Genomic DNA, 20,680 nt, shown 5'->3' with positions numbered 1-20,680 from the left:
AATCACTGAGCCTGGGGCTTGCCGATCAGAAGGTCGGCAGTTCAAATCCCCGTAACGGGGTGAGCTCCCATTGCTCAGTCCCAGTTCCTGCCAACCTAGCAGTTCGAAAAGTGCAAGTAGATAAATAGGTACCGCTACAGCGGGAAGGTAAACAGCATTTCCATGCACTGCTCTGGTTCGCCAGAAGCGGCTTTGTCATGCTGGCCACATGACCCAGAAGCTGTACACCGGCTCCCTCGGCCAGTAAAGTGAGATGAGCACCGCAACTCCAGAGTTGTCCACAACTGGACCTAACGGTCAGGGGTCCCTTTACCCTTTACCTTTAAACTTGCAGAAATGTATAAAAACTCTCCTAAAATGTGTTGGAAATGTAAAGATAAAGAAGGTATTTTTTTCCATATGTGGTGGGTTTGCAAAAAAGCAAAGGGCTACTGGGAAATGATATATAATGAATTAAAAAAATGTTTACGATAACGATTATTTTTTTTAAAAAAGAAGCCAGAAGCCTTTTTGGTTGAAATAATAGGTGATGTATTGCCAAGGAAGCTATGGAGATTGTTTATTTATGCTGCTGCTACAGCCGCTAGAATGTTATTTGCCCAGAAATGGAAAGAATAAGAGGTCCCAATGAAAGAAGAATGGATAACAAAAATAATAGACTATGGCGAAATGGCTAAACTTACCATGAAGATCAGCCATCAAGACGAGAAGAAAAAAATATAGACTTATTTTAAGGAACACTGTAAGCATGTTAAAACAGTAGCAGGATTGATGTAACATTTATGAAGTAATTCTATAATTAGGTATAAAAATATTTGGGAATTAAATGGAAAAAGTAATTATATGCAAGGAAAATGAAAGGGAAAAAATGGAAAATGGGGGGGTAGGGGGAGTAAAATAAATGAATATGGTGTTATTATGAATGTAAAATTGTTGTTATATTGTAAAATTTTAAAATAAAATATTTAAAGTAAAGCTGTGGAAAACTCTGGACTTCTCTTTGCATGTCTCAGAGTGCTTTTCGCTTACAGATCTGCCCTGTTGGATCCAAGCCATGCCTTCAGGAAAACTGCTACTCCTTAATTCTCATCACTGGAAGTATATTGAAGTAGCAACATCAATCTTGATAATACAACAATTTACTTAAAGGACTCCTCAAGGCAGGTCAGGATGGAGAACCTGTTTTGCTACAATGACTGGGCCATAAATTGCTTCTTGTGACTCTCAAAAGCGATGATCAATTGGTGAATGAATTTGTCTGGACTTTCCTAAAGCTTGTTCATGTCACTTTTATATATTAACATGGACATTTCAGATACAAACTGTACCCACTTCTAACTAATAAAGTAGCAACTATATGTGCCTCTTCCTCCCCTCTCCCCCCATATGTACAGAATGGTAATGCATACTAAAGAGCTAACACTTAATATGACTCTTGAATTCTTCATATTGTAGTAAATGGCCCCAACCTGAAAACTTCCCAGCTAAGAGCAGGATGATCATTTAGCATTTGATAATTCACCTTTTGCCATGAGAATGCCTTTCATTTTGCCTTCATAAGAATTGTAGGATGTTTCTTATGAGGGCATTGATGTGACATTACAACATTAATTACAGAATAGAGATGACTGAAGGCTATACATCATTCCTTTTTATGTTGAATAATGTTGGAGAACTCTTACTGATTACTTGGAAATTGCCCGTGTCCTCCTGCCAAGAGAGTTTCAAAATGGCAGATGTGGGAATTCAGCCATTAATCAGATGTTGAAAGCCCTGGGCTGTAATTTGGTGGGAAAAAATCATATATAATGTAATGATGGGCTTGACTGTGCTACTGAGTTAGCTTGCTTGTGCTGTAAAATGCAAAAAAAAAAGCTTGATAGTGGTAATATTTAAGCTCTCATTATAATTATTCCATGTGGAGCCTTTCCACTGCTGCCCTTTTTATGGTCAAGTATCATTTATGTGCCCTTTAATCATTCAGTTCAATCTTTAATCTTTTAAAAGTATAGACTTGGCCATGTTAGAATCCATAGTATGTAAATCAGGATTTTTTAAAATGAATATTTTTATTCAAAAATTTTCAAGTATGCAAATAACAACCATAGTAATCAACATTAACAATTCATAGCACAACTGTTGCAATGATTGTACCATGTTAAGTTAAACATGTTGACTTAAAGGGTCTCTGCAAAAAATCACTAGGAGTTGATGGAAGAATTATAGTGTGGCTAGATTTAGTCACATAATTGAAATTGGAATTGTTTCATGTAAACCTAAACATAACTCTATGAAGCCTTGTATCATAGAAGGATGGATAACAACTCTTCCAAACACATGCTACCAACATTATTATTAGTAGTAGTAGTAGTAGTAGTAGTAGTAGTAGTATTTATCACCATCTTTTTAATACCCTGTCCATCTAGCTGGGTTTCCCCAGCCACTCTGGACTGTTTACAGCACATATAACAACATGCATATGCAACTCACTAGAAAGGATATTTTAAGTTGTATGTGTGAGATGTCCACATCAGGGGTAGACAGCTTCTAGCCTATGGGCCAGTCTTGTCCTGTCAAGGGGTCCAGTTTGGCCTGCGAGGCCATTGTCTCCAAACCATGGTCTCCTGTCAATGAGCTGGTGTTGCTGGTTGACATCAGCTGCTGAGCAGGTGGTAGGGTTCAATTCTGCATTGGGTGTGGGATGTGCCACCTTTGCCAATCTCAGAGTCCAGGTTGCCTAATAGAAGGAAAGTTGTGCCATCAGATTCTTGGTTGCCAAGCCTTTTAGGGCTTTGTGTATCAGCATTAGTATCTTAATTTGGGTCTGGTTGTGTTTAACATGATTGCACACATATGCTGCTGTAGTCATCATTCTCACAACTGCAGTCTGCACAAACTGTAGGATAGACTGCCTTCAAGGGTAGCCTTATGTAGAGCGTGTTACAGTAATTGAGATGCAAGGTTACTAGAGCATGTGAAATTATATGAATTACTTGCAGGTTGAGCAGAATCGAGGGCAGAGGTGGCCACTTATGTGGCAGGGAAATGGGTATCATTGCAGTAAGGTAAAGGGGCCCCTGACCATCAGGTCCAGTCGTGTCTGACTCTTGGGTTGCGGCGCTCATCTCGCTCTATAGGCCCCGGCGTTTGTCCGCAGACAGCTTCCGGGTCATGTGGCCAGCATGACAAAGCTGCTTCTGGCGAACCAGAGCAGCGCACGGAAACGCCGTTTACCTTCCCGCCAGAGCGGTCCCTATTTATCTACCTGCACTTTGACGTGCTTTTGAACTGCTAGGTTGGCAGGAGCTGGGACCGAGCAACGGGAGTATCTTGGTATAAACCAGCAGAAGTGCAGAAAAATAACTCTTCCTAAGCACATCTGTTTAATTGAGTTATTTAATTAATTAATTTAATTCAGTTATTTAATTGAGTTATTCAATTGTTTAGGGAGCTTTTAATGTTTAATAGATTATTTTATTTCATTTTTCTGTTGGAAGCCGCCCAGAGTGACTGGGGAAACCCAGCCAGTTGGGCAGGGTATAAATATTATTAATTTATTTATTTATTTATGTATTTTATTATTTGTGGCTGTATGTAACTTGCAGCCAAACTGCAGCTGTTATAGATGTACCAGTAGTTACCTCTCTGGACATTTTTGTCTGTTTTGATTCATGTTTGATCTAGTCTGTGACTCTCAGCTTCCATCTGCTATATCTGCTATATTATTAACAAGTAGTAGCAGATGGAAGTTGAAAGCCTACTGTAAAAGTCTGATCTTTCAGTGCAGTCTTACAAATCTGAATGCAGAATGAGATTTTTAACCCCTTTCTGGGTATTAAGCACAAATTCCTTTATAAGGTACAGAGGAAATTGAATGAGAAATGAGCACTAACCCGTCTTATACTTTATAATATTCCCATTCCCCTCGGAAAAGATTTGATCTTACCAGTGTAGATGCTGTACAATGGTTTCTCTGTGTCTGTAATAATTTGTTACGTAAGTTACACTTTAGTTCCAGTAATAAAAAATAATGAACTCTGTGTGCTAGAGAATCATCAGGCTTGCAGAATGCTGAAAGATTGGGCTGCCTTAAAACCTTGTTGTCCAAAGTATGCTGCATGTATTATTGCTATTATTTATTTATTGAGAAAATGTCTTCCCTGCCTCACAGCCTCCAAGGGGCCACCTGAAGAAGCTTCCATAATTTAAAACACAAATACAGTAAATGGTAAATAAAAAAAACCAAACAACCTCAAATTAAGTGAAATTTAACACAGCAGGTCCATAAAATGATTGAGTCATTTTTAAAGTACAGTGCCAATTCACTATCTTTGAATATTGCATCATTGTTCATATATAAATACCGGCTAGTTCTACTTTAATACTTACTTTTTGACCTACTTCTCTGGAAGTGTTAGCAGATTTTTGTCAGCTTTGTATTATAAGGCTTGCCAGCCAAATATAGAGATTCTTAAGAATCCCGTAAAAGGCACTCCATAGAATGGCCAAACCATGTCATCTTTTATAGCTGTCATGAAGTACTTGCATTAAACTTGTTATAATGAATTTCTTTTTGCATTCCCATCTCTCGAGAAAAGTGCTTGCTAAGAGACAGATATTATGGTTTGTGCTATCATACAGACTTTCCTAGGATTGAAAAGTATAATTATAATGAATTGATATCCCTGTCTTCCCTCCTTTCTAGCCCTCCTCCCATCTTAAATTATTCCCAAGTGCAATAATACCCTACAAGATAAGTTATGAAGAAGATAGCTGTATTTTTATGTTTAAGATATCCTCTGTGTAAGAAACAAGGAATATGAAGACATTTTCTACGTAATCAACTTGCGATGAGCAGGTGTGCATTCATCCATCATTAGAATGTTTTGTCAGGTAGAATGGAAAGGTAACTATTTTTCTACTTCGTATAATACAAATTAGGGTAGAGGCAGATATATATACCGTGTTTCTCATATTATAAGACATGTCTTATATTTATTTTTTCCTCAAAAAAACACACTATGGCTTATTTTCAATGGATGTCTTATTTTTTTCCTCCTCCTCCTGCTGCGGCCGGCATTGCTGCTGCGCCTATCACTATGTCTTATTTTCGGGGTATGGCTTATATTCCTTGAATGCTTAAAAATCCTGCTATGGCTTATTTTATGGGTATGTCTTAAAATATGAGAAACAGGGTATATATATATATATATATATATATATATATATATATATATATATATATATTAGTCACAATATCACACACACACACACACACACCACATTTAGCATAAACAGTTGGTGTGGTTATTATCACTTCATTCCTCTAACCACTATAATTGCTTCCTTTTCTGGCCTTCCTGTTCAAAAAAGGCAGTGATTAACTGTGTGGTTGTGCTAATAGTGAAAGTAGCCTTGTGGCCTCTTAAAGTCAAACAGCGCAAACTCCCAAATCTACTGACTCGTCTACCAGTGGAGAAGAGTATCACCAGCCAAGGCACCTATGTGAGGAACTGGAAGAAATGTGGCTCTGCCATAGGATATGATTATAAACATCGTGTGGTGTGGTCTGGATGGAAGCAGGAAAGATGTATGGTGATGATTGTTTATTAATTAAATTTATTGGTCACTTTTTCTTGTCAAAGAATAGTTGAAACAACTTACAACCAGATAAACAAAGTCCCACTTGTAGATGTAGATGTGTGTAGTTCAGGACTTCACTTGCAAGTGATCTTCAAAATCTAATGAGTTCAGGGATTGTAGTTTCATTCGCAGCTGCTTCCCACTACATCCCACTTCATAAATTAATGCACCCATCTCAATATTATGAGAATGAGGTTTCCTGTAGAAACAATAAAATCCAGAGGCATATGTTATGAATACTACCTGTGCAGGACAGTGTGCCGTTATGGTGATTTTCAGCTCATCAATTTTAAAGCAATAACGATTCTTTGTTTCTCCAATACCGGTACTATTTCATATGATAATCCTTCCCTCCATTCAAAAGATGAAATGGTTGTACTCTGTAGCTCAAGCTCAGAAGGCCTCATCTGCACCGTATTCTTCTTAGAGTCAAAGACCGGGGAAGGATGGAACATTTACATCCACAATAACCAATGCAGTCTCATATTGGTTTCTATTGAAGCTTAAATTGCATTTGCGACTCTTTATGTTAATGTAAGAGAGTGGTTAATGTAAGAGAGGCATTTGTAACTCAAATGAGCTTTCTGACTAGTACGGGGTCTTCCTGGGCATTAGAAACTTGGAAGGAAGCAAGAACCACCACAAGCTCTTTTGTAAGAATGCTGTTGCATGCCGTTATATTCCTTCATTACCTTTTATTTTTTCCCACAGCATGCTGACAGCAGGCATTAATTTTCCTCCAGAGTTTAAAGCAGCTTAATGAGCCCAGTGGGCATTTTTAATGCCTAGCTTAAGACTGAAGAAATACAGCTAACCAAATAAGCCTCATTTTCCAGGCATTCTTTCCCTGCTTGGAAGGGAATAGTGTTGACAGCAGCAGAGTACTAGGTAGAGAGCAGGTGGGATCTAAACGGCAGCCCATTCAAGTAAGACTGAACCTGATTGTGTTCAGCTTGCCGGCATTCGTGCAGAGATGCTCACCTAGTTGACTGCTCCTGCTTTGAATGTTTGCCCAGTTCCTAATGTGAACAGACCCTCTACTGGTTAAGTGACTTCCATTTTATTCACAGCTGAAGCTAAGTTGTGGATCAAATGCTTTGTATGTACTAGGTCCAAGATTCAATCCCCCAAATAGGGATGGCAAAGACATGCCTGAAACCCTGGAGAGTGGCTGCTGTCAGCTAGAACAATATTGAGGGCTGACTTGATATGAGGTTAACTTTCTATAAGATGAGCACTGGACTAAACAGGTGAGACTTCTCACAATTCTTCATGTTAGATAGTATCACAAAGGCTAAATTGAAGCACTCTACAGTGGTACCTTGGTTTTAGAACAGCTTAGTTTATGAACAACTCGAAAATAGAACGCTGCAAACCCGGAAGTAGGTGTTCTGGTTTGCGAACTTTGCCTTGGAAGCGGAACATGTTCCACTTCCTGTTGAGTGTGTTTCCTTTGTAAATTGAGTCTCCCGCTGCTAATCAGAGGCTTCCTGTTGAGTCTGTCAGCTGTTGAGTTCCGAGCACTCACACAACACAGAATTGATATTTGGAGCTTTTGTTTTTGCTATTTTTTGTGTTTTTGTTTGTGTGGCTTTTTCATTTTTTTTACTGTGACTTGTTCTTTGTTTTATGCAACTGGCTTGTGACTTTGGTTTTGTGACTGTGGCTTGTGACTTCATTTTTGTGACTATTGTTGTGTATTGAGTCAAAGGATTTTATATCTGTATTATTATTGTCTGTATTTGCATTAGGATAAAGTAACTGCCTTTCGGTTCCAGAGGGTTCAGCTACTATTGGTTCATTTAAGCTGCTGTATTTGGATCCTCTGTCTTATTGGTTTCCTTCAAAAGGCAGCACTGTGATTGCCTGATATTGTTCCCTCCAAAATGTATCCCTTTCTAGCTAGTTCCCTGTCCCTATAAATGTAGCCTTCCTGCCCTCAGAGTCAGTCTTGTTCACTTTAATAAAGAACTGTTACTAGAGAACTGTCTCCAGCATGTTATGTCAAGAGAGCTGAAATCACAAACCCCACGTCACAACAACTATCATCAGTGCACGTAAGAAAAAAAAATAATTTTAATTTTTTTCATCTACAATACTGTCTTATTTATTTTATTGTACAGTACAGTACCTTGATTATTGCTTTCATTTTATGGATCAATGGTCTCGTTAGATAGTAAAATTCATGTTAAATTGCTATTTTAGGGGTTGTTTTTTAAAAGTCTGGAACGGATTAATCCATTTTGCATTACTTTCTATAGGAAAGCACACCTTGGTTTTAGAATGCTTTGGTTTTGAAACAGACTTCCAGAATGGATTAAGTTTGGCAACCAAGGTACCAGTGTATTTAGTCCTACAGCATCATAGCACTGACAATTCCAGAGTGGCAGGAGGCTGTGGAGCACACACAGCCCTGCTATTTCAGGTGAAGTCTGCAGTAAATGAAGTTTGATGCACACTTCCAAATAGGAAGATGGAGGAAAAATATACAAGCTCCTCAACTCATTGCCAGATAGATACCCCATGGAATATTCTGCTCAAATCTTTGTTTTTGTTTTTTTAAAGAAATTATAGCACAGATAAACCTGTTGTGTATTCTACACTTGGGAATGCAGATTTTTGAAGCTTAACTCAAAACTGTTTTTGGGTTTTTGTTTTGTTTTTTATATAACAAAATATACATTACTAGTGTATTTCAGCCCGTTCAATAACGGGCTCTAGAACATCCTGGGGTTCGGAGAAGCGCTCCCGCAGCCGCCGACAGGAAGCAGACATCCCACGGTTCGGAGAAGCGCTTGCGCAGCGCTTCTCCGAACCCTGGGACCCGTCCTTGCTGTCGGCGGCAGGGGGACAGGAACGGAGGAGGAGAAAGCGCTGCGTTCTCCTCCTCCGTTCCTCTCCCGCAGCCGCCGACAGGAAGCAGACATCCCACGGTTCGGAGAAGCGCTTGTGCAGCGCTTCTCCGAACCCTGGGACCCGTCCTTGCTGTCGGCAGCAGGGGGACAGGAACGGAGGAGCGCTTTCTCCTCCTTCCTTCCTCTCCCCCAGCCGCCGACAGGAAGGACGCGTGCACTCTCCCCCCCCTGCCTCCTCCAACCGCCGCTCCTCTCACGGGCCAGGGAGGGTTGTGAGGAGGCCTTCGCCGGACTCCACCCTCGCTTCCCTGATGTGCCCTGCAGTGAGGCGGTGTCCGGCGGGAGCGGCGGTTGGAGGAGGCAGAGGGGGGGGAGAGTGCGCGCGCGCAGTCTCTGCTGTCCAATCCCTGTATCCCTGGGGCACATGCGCAGTACCCCAGGGACACACGGGACAGCTTGGACGCAGGGACAACTTGGACATTATTATATAGGATATGAAAGGCACAATTTTCTTTTTTAAAAAACAATTGCAGTAAAGAATATAGGGGAAGCTGGAAGCTACTGAGAGGAATTACTGGCTTCCTTGAGCTCTGTATTTAATCTCCTTGTTTGTCCTTGGGGAACTTAAAAGTGTGGGCAGTAAAACTGTCTTACTAGTAAAGTTGCCTTGGAACTTGTGTTTTCTAATAATGCTTTTGCCATTGGTGACTTTATGAAACAGTGCAATCTAAGCGTTCTAGTAGGCACAAAGGATGTATAGTACTTCAAAAGAGAAGGCAGAGAGTCAAATGAAGAGTCTAATTCATAAAATAAGTTGCACAGGATTAAGACATAATTCAGCATCAGATTGTTTACTTCATCCTATGTCTTCAGTCCAGAGGCTCACTGCACATCAACAGCAAACCATGAACAACACTAGCACTACCATTGCAGGCGTGTTATTCCTGCAAATTCAGCTGGGCATTCTTGTTGATAAAGTCTAAGGCTTGGTGTGCTGTATTTATTTAAAATCAAATTTGGTTTTCAACTCCAATTTTGAATAATTATAATAATGGAATTCTTGGCACTTTGGGCATGATTTTTTAAAAGCCTTTTTAAATACAGTAGGTAATATAGCACTGTTTGAGATGGTAATGCAACATACTTCTCCCATGGAAATTTCAGTACAGTAGTACCTCTAGTTGCGGACTTAATCCGTTTTGGGGTGCCAAAATTCCACAACTAGAGTGCCTCTTCTGTGCATGTGCGTGGCGCAATCTGCGCGCTTCTGTGTGTGTGTGAAGTGCGCAGATCGCTTGTGCGCAAAGCGCGCAGATCGCTTCTGCATGTGCATGAGGCGTGCACATCACTTATGTGCATGCACGGGTGGCAAACCCGGAAGTAAACACTTTCAGGTTTGCCACGTTGTAAGCAGAAATTCCATAACAAGAGCGGAACGCAACACGAGGTATGACTGTAGATTTTAAATCTCTTTTGTAGATCAGTGCCATACCTTTCTCATCTGTAGCCTAGTATTTTCTATTATTTAAAAAAGACTCATTTGCTTTTTTATTACTTGCTTAGCCATGCTTCTCGTACACACTTTCACTTAAGTGTATCAGCAAGGTGCTCCCATTCATTTCCAACAAAACTGAAGGGAGCATTTGCTCGTTTGCCAATAAGTACCACTTTGGGAATTTTAATGTTTTGCTACAACAAATATCTTAAATTATGTTAACTGCTGCTTCCTGTCCTCGATACCCATTTTGTCAATTTTTAAGTCTTTTTGTTGAATTTCAATTAATTCAAAGTGTAAGAGGAGTTCTGTAATGGAAAACAAGCACGCAGAGTTTTCGATTGGGACATGTGGTTTACTGATGCTCTAGATTGGTCCTTGCATGCTAATTGAGCAGTTAATAAAGTGGATGTTGGCAAAACGTCGATAGCTTTTTTGGGAGATGTTTGTGGGTTGCCATTACTGTGCTTCTGACTCTTTGGGCTCTCCTCATGCTGGTCCTGTATTCACTGTGTTTTGCATTGTAGTCAGACAGAAATCAACAATCAATCAATAAAAACCTGCTGTACTGCAATCAATAAAAACCTGCTGAGTGTTAGCTTCTTGTTCTTTCTTTCCTGCTTCAAATTAAAGGCTTGGTATGGGTCCTCCCTCCCTGAGGACTATTTTTGCAGTGTACAGTCTTTTGATTTGTCTTAAAGAGACAATATGGCATTTCATTTCTCAAAAATAGCATGTATAATAGGAAGAAGCTCTTGAGGCATCAGCTCTAGTGATGTATTAGGTGCCATTTCATAGGTAGTTGTTAGAGTACGGAGCCACAATCTGATAATACCCACAACTGCAAGCAGCTTTTATTGGCTGGGCAAAAATTACATTTTACCCGCAGCTGCATTTTGCAGTTTTAGAGCTGGGAAAATGCAATTTCCCTGCAACACATGCAGGTAGATGATTGCAATCTAGATCCTTTTGGGATAAGGGTTGCAACCACTGTACAATCCCTAAGAGAGAATAATTTAAGCTGAAAAATATCAGAAGAGCCACTGCTACTGTCTTTCTAACTAACAAAAGGATCGAGGAGAAAATGAGTGGCTAATCCAAATTTGCATCCTATAGTATCAATGTAGGTGCACGAGCATTTACCGCTCCTTCTGACCAGTTCTGGCTTGATTTGTGATATTTCTTGGTGTTGTGAATGCCCAAGAAATAGAACATGTCATAGCAGAATAGGTCTGCTAGACTGCTTATTGGGACCAGGCTTTATAGTTTCTAGACCCAGTTTTTAAAGTACCTTTTGAAAGGCCTTCAGGGCTTGGTGTATCTGCAGGATCGCTGTCCCCATATATGCTTTCCTCTGCTTTGAGATTCTCCTACCTTCTAAGGCAGGCCTCCCCAAACTCGGCCATCCAGATGTTTTGGGACTACAACTCCCATCATCCCAGGACCAGTCGTCAGGGATGATGGGAGCTGTAGTCCCAAAACATCTGGAGGGCTGAGTTTGGGGATGCCTGATCTAAGGTGCTTGTAACTTCTGGTGAGAGGGCCTTTTCATTGGTGGTGCCCCAGATTTCCAATGCTCACCCCAGAAAGGATTACGTGGCAGCCATTCTGATGTATTTTGGGTGCCAAGCAAATACTTTAGTTCCTTTAACTTCTATTGATCTGTTTTGTTGGCATTCTGCCTATGTAGAGGTGCTGCTTTGGGGAGGGGGGGGTTAAGTCACTCTGATAATGTATACGAAGCATAAGGCAAAAATGTACCTAAGTGACAAATACTTTGAAATGCTGCATAGTTTCCTCACCCTTGCTGAAAGAGGGTGTTAAGAACAAGGTTTGGATGCTGATTTCATTGTCACTGACATTTAACTTGGAAAACTGCAAACTAAGTATTGAATGTAGAGGTCACGAGAGCCAAATGCCTTCAACAATTAGACTTAAAACTTACTTGAGTTCGATGGAAGTAAATGAGAACTGGCAATACTGTTTTGCAATTGCTTCTAACAATTTGATCTGCCAACAGAACTGCTGCTTTTGGCAGGTGCATTGGTGACAGATGTATAACTTCTGCAGTGATGAAATGTATTTCATTACATTACTTTCAAAACTGGTAGGTTTTGTTTGGGGGGGTGGGGTGGAAATGCTACAGAATGACAAGCAAATTCTATTCAGCATTATAGCCAGCTTAATCAAGGTGCTAACTAGTCAACTTGTTTATACTTGATTATACAGGGGACACGGGTGACGCTGTGGTCTAAACCACTGAGCCTCTTGGGCTTGCTGATCAGAAGGTCAGCAGTTCGAATTCCCGCAACGGGGTGAGCTCCCGTTGCTCTGCCCCAGCTCCTGCCAACCTAGCAGTTCGAAAGCATGCCAGTGCAAGTAGATAAATAGGTACTGCTGCGACGGGATGGTAAACAGCATTTCCGTGCTCTCTGGTTTCCGTCAAAGTGTTCCGTTGTGCCAGAAGCGGTTTAGTCATGCTGGCCACATGACCTGGAAAGCTGTCTGAGGACAAATACCACCTCCCTCGACCTGAAATGAGATGAGCGCCGCAACCCCATAGTCACCTTTGACTGGACTTAACCAACCAGGGGTCCTTTACCTTTCTTTTTACCTTACTTGATTATACCCAGTACTATGGGCAATATCCAATGTTAGCCATAGTCAGAGCAGACCCATTGAAATCAATGAACTAGTTAAGCCATCCTTTAATTACCCCACCTTTCTCTCAAGGGTTGGTTGCACCAAAGTCAAAATCTTAGGCCCTTGCCAATGTGTCTTTGTAGAGAATAAAGGAATTGCAGGAGGGCAGGGGGGGGAGAGAATTTGGCTTCTGTTGCACTTCCACAGCAATTAGTTTATTCACTGTGAGAAAGGATCTAGGAATCTCCCAGCAGCCCCCAGTGAACTTGAAGCATTAGATTAAAGACCACTGAGGCTGCAATCCTAAAGAGGCCAATGGAGCTTTCCCCCTACCACAAACCAATTGTGTTAAGACCGGATGTTAGGCAGAAGGACTCGTATTCAAACATCACTGGGTAATTGGGAAGCAAATTATGTAGTGAAGTTTGTGGAAATATTCCTCCCCTTACTTCTGCGTTCTCTCTCTCTCTCTCTCTCTCTCTCTCTCTCTCTCTCTCTCTCTCTCTCTCTCTCTCTCTCTCTCTCAGACTTCAGTGTCAGATACCTATAAAAATGCTGTGGAGTCCAGTATGTTTTGTTGATTCAATCTCAGTCTTTAATTTAAAGATACACTGTGTATAGATGCTACAGCAGGGCCAGCCCAAGACAGTTTGGCACATGAGGCGAAGCACAAAATGGCACCCATCCCATACGTGGGAAGAAGGAGTGAGTGAAGATCTAGATCAGGAACAAGTAGGGGAGGAGACCAGCAGCACCTCCTGTTTCCTAGAGCAGTGGTTCTCAACCTTGGGCCCCCAGCTGTTTTTGTACTACAACTCCCATCATCCCTGGCCACTGGTCCTGCTAGCTAAGGATGGTGGGAGTTACAGTCCCAAAACAGCTGGAGACCCAAGTTTGAGAAACACTGTCCTAGAGGCTGCTGTAGAGGTGGCCTTAGTAATGGGAAGATCTGGCCTCCAAGATGTTGGCAGCAGCAGCAATTGATACATTCCTTGGAGGATCTGCTGCTCCTGTAAATTCTACCATCTGGTATGGTCACCCTACCTTCCCTCATGGTTGGCCCTGTGCTAAACCAACTTTGAGCTGAATGGAACACTTTAACTCTTTATTCCATTTGTCGCTCAGATTGTAACTATCCCATTTATAACACTCCAATAAATATTTATAAACAACTGTTATGGGTTTAGTTCTGATTATTTCCTCCTGCAGTGTAGATGTTGCACTTCTGAGGGTGGCAGAACTACCAAGAGAGCCCACACTGCTGATTTTTTTTTTAACACCAAAGAAGGCAATTGGGGATCGAAGCAGTCTTTCAGATATTTGGGGTCTAAACAGATTTTAGAATTTGATCAGACTTCATTTTATTCATTGCCTTTCAAAAAGGATTCTCTTCGGTCAAAGTATCAGGCTTTTATTGCGAGAGAATGAAGGTAGACTTAAAAATTGAGACATAAAATGTGTCCAGCCATCGTTACTGTGAAGGAAACCCAATCAATCTTTCAAATGTCCAATACTGTTCTGAAACCTATAAAATACCTAGAGTAATTTAAAGCCTATTCAGAAATTACGCTAGTAGGCTGGAAGGGCCATGATATTGAAGAGATCCATGGAATGTGTCAATCTGATGATGAGACTGGGAGAAAAATGAGTGAGACAGATGGTAAAACAAATGAATGCTATTAACAAACTTAGTTGCTTATCCTTCATCTGGTGAGGATGTGGAGTTATTTGTTCTGATGGATATTCTGTACTCATCGTTTCGTGGAAAATATTTGAATTAGGGTAAATGCTTTTGGAGTAGCTTGTAGGAAGCTTGGAAACGTATGAGGGTTGTTGTTGTTTGCATAAATGTGGCTCTTTTACAGTTTCACTCCTAAGGTTTGTGCCTCTGTATTTCTGTACCTAGATACAATTGCAACTTCCTTCTAATATATAGAAAGGACAGCTGTTCAAAGTTAATAAAGGTTAAAAGCAAAGTATTTAATAACATAAAAAAGAAGCCTTCATTCTAGGAAGTACCTTCAGTGTTCTTGAAGGCTTTGACTGTAATTTTTTTCCTGGATTTTCTTGCCTGTATAGCAGTGTTAGTCCCGTTCTTTATAGGCATGCTATGGGGAAACATTCCTGATATAAAACCTTCATTTATATAAAACATCATTCTAAGAAATGAAAAGGTTTGTTTGATATCCATTGTATAGATATCCTGCTGAAACCTGAAGAATTTTAAAAACAACAACCCAGTGGTTTGGACCCAAAGAGCCTGCTGCGTAATCAGAAGGGACTTTACCTGTTTAGTAGAATTTTTGGGACTAAGCCCATATTTATTTAGCAGCGTGATGAATTATGTCTTGCATTACTTAAACTGGTTTTAACCATCCATACAGCTTTTCTTCTCTTTGATTTCTCTGAGGGTAAGATAGTGAGCTTGTAGAGGTTTTACCAATGGAATTGTTATAGCCTGTATTTCAGCAGAATACTTGTCAGATTTCAATCATTATTTTCCCAGTAATGCTTTTGCTGCCTCTTATATGCAGGCACCACTAGCTGAAATAATTTTGCTGAATTCTTTATAGTGTTGTGAGTTTCTTTGGGGGAGGGATTAGTCTGTACGGTGCTTTGAATACCTTCTAATCCCCTGGATTGAGCAAGGGTTGTTAAAATCTAATGGAGGATTCCATTGTTGAATTAGCCATACAAGGGTCATATTTGCCACCTAAATACCACCTAAGTATGATCATTAGTATAGCAAAGGAGGTTGTTCTATGCCAGAGGGCAAAGGGGTGGACCCTCTCCCTCACCCCTCCTTCACCTGAGAAGGACATTAGCCAGGGTTGTGTGTGAGAGCTGGGCTAGAAGCAGGCAGAAGTGAGAGAGATAGAATCATTCTTAATTTCTCCTTCAATCCAAAGTTGTGACTATGGGAAGCAAGACCATCTTGGGGTGTTAAGTCTCTGAACCCCTCCATTGTAGGCTGAGTTTGTATATTTGAGCTATTCCACTACTGCCACCGCTGTACATCATGATGTTGATAATATTCTTAGCCATATTGTAATAATGTAATGAAATAGAAAACAGTGCATAGTACTTTCAAATGGAGTATTAGCTACTTATTTGTTTTTTAATTTATCATTTAGGTGTTTTTTTAATCTTTCAATTCCAGAACTGTAATCATCAGTTCCAAAAAATGAAGAAAATGTTTTTAATAAAAAATGTTGGTCAATAAAAACAAGATGTAACAATTAAATACAGAGTTTAAATCAGGGGTCAGAAACCTTTTCCAGCTGTGGGCCGGTCCACCGTCCCTCAGACTATGTGGTGGGCCGGACTATATTGGGGGGGGGGGTAAATGAACGAATTCCTATGCCCCACAAATAACCCATAGATGTATTTTAAATAAAAGCACACATTCTACTCATGTAAAACACTAGGCAGGCCCCACAAATAACCCAGAGGTGCATTTTAAATAGAAGGACACATCTACTCGTGTAAAAATATGCTGATTCCGGACCATCCAGGGGCCGGATTGAGAAGGCGATCGGGCTGCATCCGGCACACAGGCCTTAGGTTGCCTACCCCTGGTTTAAATTGTTATAAAATTAAGAGGATAGATTCTGCTTGTTGCATCTTACAGCCTCTATATAAATACTTTGTGTAAATACCTGTATATTTGGATAACACTACATGCATCTGTCAATTTCCATAAAAGCCCTTATCGCAATAAATTTGCTAGCTTTCAAGGTGCCACAAGACTCTTCGTTGTTGTTTTGCGTAGCAGACTAACATGGCTACCCCATGGGGGGATTATATTATAACGGTATCCTAAGTAATATTTTGCATAAGCACTTTATGTACAGTACATAACCAAATAATATGTTTTTTCATTAAAAAATGTATTATAATAAACTAAGTAGAAACTTAGTTTCTGTGATTAAACGGAAACATGACCATACCATAAACTCACAAAAAATAACTGGGCAGGAATGTTCTTCGTCATTCTTGATGGGTGGGTTACAAATGTATAAAAACAATAAATGTTCACAGAATATAATAATACACAACAAGAGCAGATAAAACCAATACTCAAGCCAGTTAAAATTCATTCCTATGGATGGTTCCATTAAAATCTTTAAGTATTAGGAAAATAAGTTTTGAGTTTCCCCCAAAGCCTGCAAATAGCCTGACTTCCAAGGAGAGGGTGTTCCACATTCAAGGTCATCACCACCACTTAAAGAGTTAATTTTCATATTGCTACATAATGCATGCACCAATGCTGGATTGTAGAACAGGCATCCCCAAACTTTGGCCCTCCAGATGTTTTGGACCACAATTCCCATCTTCCCCAACCACTGGTCCTGTTAGCTAGGGATCATGGGAGTTGTAGGCCAAAACATCTGGAGGGCCGCAGTTTGGGGATGCCTTTTGTAGAAGGATGTGGATCCTTTTTGTAGAAAAAAAATTGTGTGCCCACACAACAGGTTGTTGATTCCTTGGAGTCCAAATTGATAATGCAATGGTATTAGCCAGAGATGGATAGCCTCCCCGCCCCGACCCCCTTAGGCATTGGTGGCAAATATACTGAAGAAGGGCAAATACTTTCTGATGGTCCTGCTATTTATGCACCGTGATTGTTGGAAAACCAAATTAAATGAACTAAAGGAGACTAGTGGCTCTTTCTGTCTTCACCTATCCCTTAATCTACTATAGTAGTAAGCACTGTGTGGTAAACATTGGGAGTTTATGTATATCATAATCCAATATGCTCTTGGCAGATTTATTATGTTGAGCAAGCATTGGCACTGTTCACCGTTGGCCTCAGTTTATCTACAAGCCCCTGTATACCAAACAGCATTTCCCATTAACCAAGCAGTTCGCATGATAAATAGTTGCAGCGCCTGATTGCTTAGCCGACTGCTACTTGCTTGCTCTCGATTTCTAGCATCCGCAGCAACCTTTTTATTGCTTCACAATTCATTTGTATTGGGGGTTGTAAATCAAATTTGAGATGATGAAGAAGCAAATGTGCTGTGTGTTTGGGGAGGGGGTTAACGTGCATCAGTTATTTTACAAGCAAAGAATAGGGGTGGCCCTCGCAAGCACTTGGGCAATTTCAAAAGCAAATGAGAGTGTTAAATTGATTACATGGAGACAAGGTTATTACTCGGAAATTTGGCTAGAACTCTTTTAGCATAATGAAATAAAACTCTACTAGACTTAGGCAGCAGGGTATAGTAACCAGAACCACAGATAATTGGATATTGACTGAAAGCAGAAATAATGGGTCATCGGTATAAGTAAACATTTCCTTTAAGGCAGGAATAAAGCAGACTTTGCTTGTTTTTGGTAATTTCCTAGGTAAAGAACAATAGTTTGTTCTATTCTGTTTGTCTTGCTTCAAAACAGAGTCATTCTCAAATTTGAGGTGTTCACTTTTGATTATTATTGTTTTTGTAAGGTAACTATTCTAACCAAGGGACGCAGATGGTGCTGTGGTCTAAACCACAGAGCCTAGGGCTTGCCGATCAGAAGGCTGCCAGTTTGAATCCCCGTGACAGAGTGAGCTCCCGTTGTTCTGTCCCAGCTGCTGCTCACCAAGCACATCAAAGTGCAAGTAGATAAACAGATACTGCTCCGGCAGGAAGGTAAACAGTGTTTCCGTGCGCTGCTCTGGTTTGCCAAAAGCGGCTTAATCATGCTGGCCCACATGACCTGTAAGCTGTCTGTGGACAAACGGCAGCCCTCTTGGCCTATAGAGCAAGAACCAAAGTTGCTATATGTGTATTTCTTAACAATCCACACAAAAAGTTTTTACTATTTTAAGCACCTATGCCATAATAGTACCCGCATCCATAGTTGTTATGGCTGCTTGAGAAACCAGGTTCTCCTTTGTGTCTCTGTATAGCTGTGCTGGTTGTGATAGATATATTAAGAAACAGGAATAAGAGTAGTCCTTCATGCCAAGATTTCTAATTTTTTAGTGCAGTGTGTATCAGTGTTAAGGTTATTCATTTGAAATTCTTGTCTCAATGTCAAACCCAGTCACATGAATGACCTCCTCTGCGTGGCTGTCTGGTAATAAATTTCCCATGGGATCATATCATCCCTTGTGAACTGCTTTTTGCCCCATGGGGGCACATGTGAAAGTCCAGAATGTCAATTTAAAATGCTTGTATGTCATAGTTTGTTGGCATCTATCTGCCTGTCATAGCTTTAGCATTACCGGTAATTGGCAGTGGAGATGGGTGGATTTAAAATAGCATTTTCACCTCGCCTTGTTTTTGTGTCACCAATCTTGTACAAGAATTGCTGTATCTTACCTACTGTGAATTTTTTTCCATATATTTATACACATTTAAATAGTATTTTTCATATTTTTTAATAAATCCTCTGAATGGGAGTATAGGGAACCTTATCATTTAACACTGTAAGGCTTTCTTAACAGTTCGCTTTCCCTGCCTTCCATGAAAGTTGATTATGTTCAAAGAAACTTTGTCAGTTTCAAAGATACCAGGAAGACCTCGGCCCACCATTTACCTGCTACCATTTACCCACCCAAAATTGCATGCATGTTTACTGTATAGAAGGATTCACCTGTATCCAGTGTAGTGAGAGTGCAGAACAGAACGGCTAGCATTTTTAACAGGTTGGTCAAAGGGTGTCTTCTCCTATGCTAGCTGAAGATGTGTGGTGGCATTATGGAACTCTTAACAGGATAATCTGTGAATTGTGTTTGTGTGTATTGCATGAAATGGGGAATCTTCATCAGTAGTGATTAGAGAGCACTTTCAAAATTGCACATATGGTTTTTGGCCTTCCACTTCTGCAGTCCCAACAAGTTCAGCAGCATTGAGCTGTAGTGCAGTTTGCTTGCTGATGTTTGAAACATCATGAGAAGAAAATAAGCTTGCAGGGATTTGGAATAGTAAACGTTGGTGAGGATAATGTTAGGCACCTGCCCTTCTCTTGCCTATATATATATATCACTCAAAATGAGTTGGCACCAAAGCTGCTTTTCATAAGAAAAACCAACTGCTGGGAGCTGAAATTCATAGCTTGTTTATGCAAGTTTATTTCAAATTTTGAGCTTGGTTTGGCTCAGGTAGCAACTCCTTTTTAAAGCACATATAAATTTTCACTACAGGGTCTTGCACAGTGTTGGTTTTTTTTGTTTTGTTTTTGCATGTTTTGGAATTTGTTATTAACACCATTTTTCTCCTGAATCTAAATCTCTTATATTCCTATTTAAGAATTGTGTATTTTCTGTGCCATTTTGTCAGTGGTAATAACTTTGCCTGAAATTTTAGCACGTTGCAGTCAAGGAACTGTTCCCACTTCTTTTAGATTACTTTTCAGGAGTATTCACAGCCTGGTGGACAAAAGTCATTTAAGAGCTTTTCATCTTTAAGCGTTTGTAGTGTTGTTGTTGCCAACAATATAATTGAATCCTTGCCTTTGCTTATGTATTGTATATATTATCTAGAATCTAGACAGTATTGGGTCTAAACGGGAAATATTCGATAAATATCTAGTCTTTTTCTCCCAGTGGGCTCTTCGTGAGGAAACTAAGGTATGAGAAGCAGCCCTTACATTGAATGTATAAAGCTGAGAACTCCTGACATCTAATCAATCTTCTTTACAGATGCTTTGCCTGAGACAAACTGGAAATCTAAGACATCACAGAAGAGCACTTTATAGCACACTAGTGCCATCTGATGGTAAGCTTTCTTATCAGTTACAGTGGTACCTCGGTTTACAAACACAATTGGTTCCGGAAGTCTGTACTTAACCTGAAGTGTACTTAACCTGAAGCGAACTTTCCCATTGAAAGTAATGGAAAGTGGATTAATCCGTTCCAGACGGTCCGTGGAGTACTTAAACTGAAGCGTACTTAACCTGAAGCGAACTTTCCCATTGAAAGTAATGGAAAGTGGATTAATCCGTTCCAGACAGTTCTGCGGAGTACTTAAACTGAAAATACTCAAAGCGAGGTGTACTTAAACCAAGGTATGACTGTACTGTTACCATATCAAGTGATGACATCGTTCAC

General features: G+C 40.3%; 1 protein-coding gene across 2 annotated transcripts in view; it reads left to right on the top strand.

Annotated features, from left to right (window-relative positions):
• Positions 1–20,680, top strand: part of MCUB (mitochondrial calcium uniporter dominant negative subunit beta) — a 62,881-nt gene that overhangs the window by 29,713 nt on the left and 12,488 nt on the right. For both annotated transcript variants that reach the window (XM_060278506.2, XM_088660451.1), the window contains exon 2: positions 20,273–20,348. In XM_060278506.2, coding sequence (XP_060134489.1) covers positions 20,273–20,348 — 76 coding nt within the window. The remainder of the gene's footprint in view (positions 1–20,272; positions 20,349–20,680) is intronic.

Source organism: Zootoca vivipara, chromosome Z1, assembly GCF_965207765.1.
Source record: "Zootoca vivipara chromosome Z1, rZooViv2.hap1.1, whole genome shotgun sequence".
NCBI classification, from domain to species: domain Eukaryota; kingdom Metazoa; phylum Chordata; class Lepidosauria; order Squamata; family Lacertidae; genus Zootoca; species Zootoca vivipara.
Note: the sequence above shows the minus strand (reverse complement) of the source record. Positions and strands in the feature narration are given on the sequence as shown.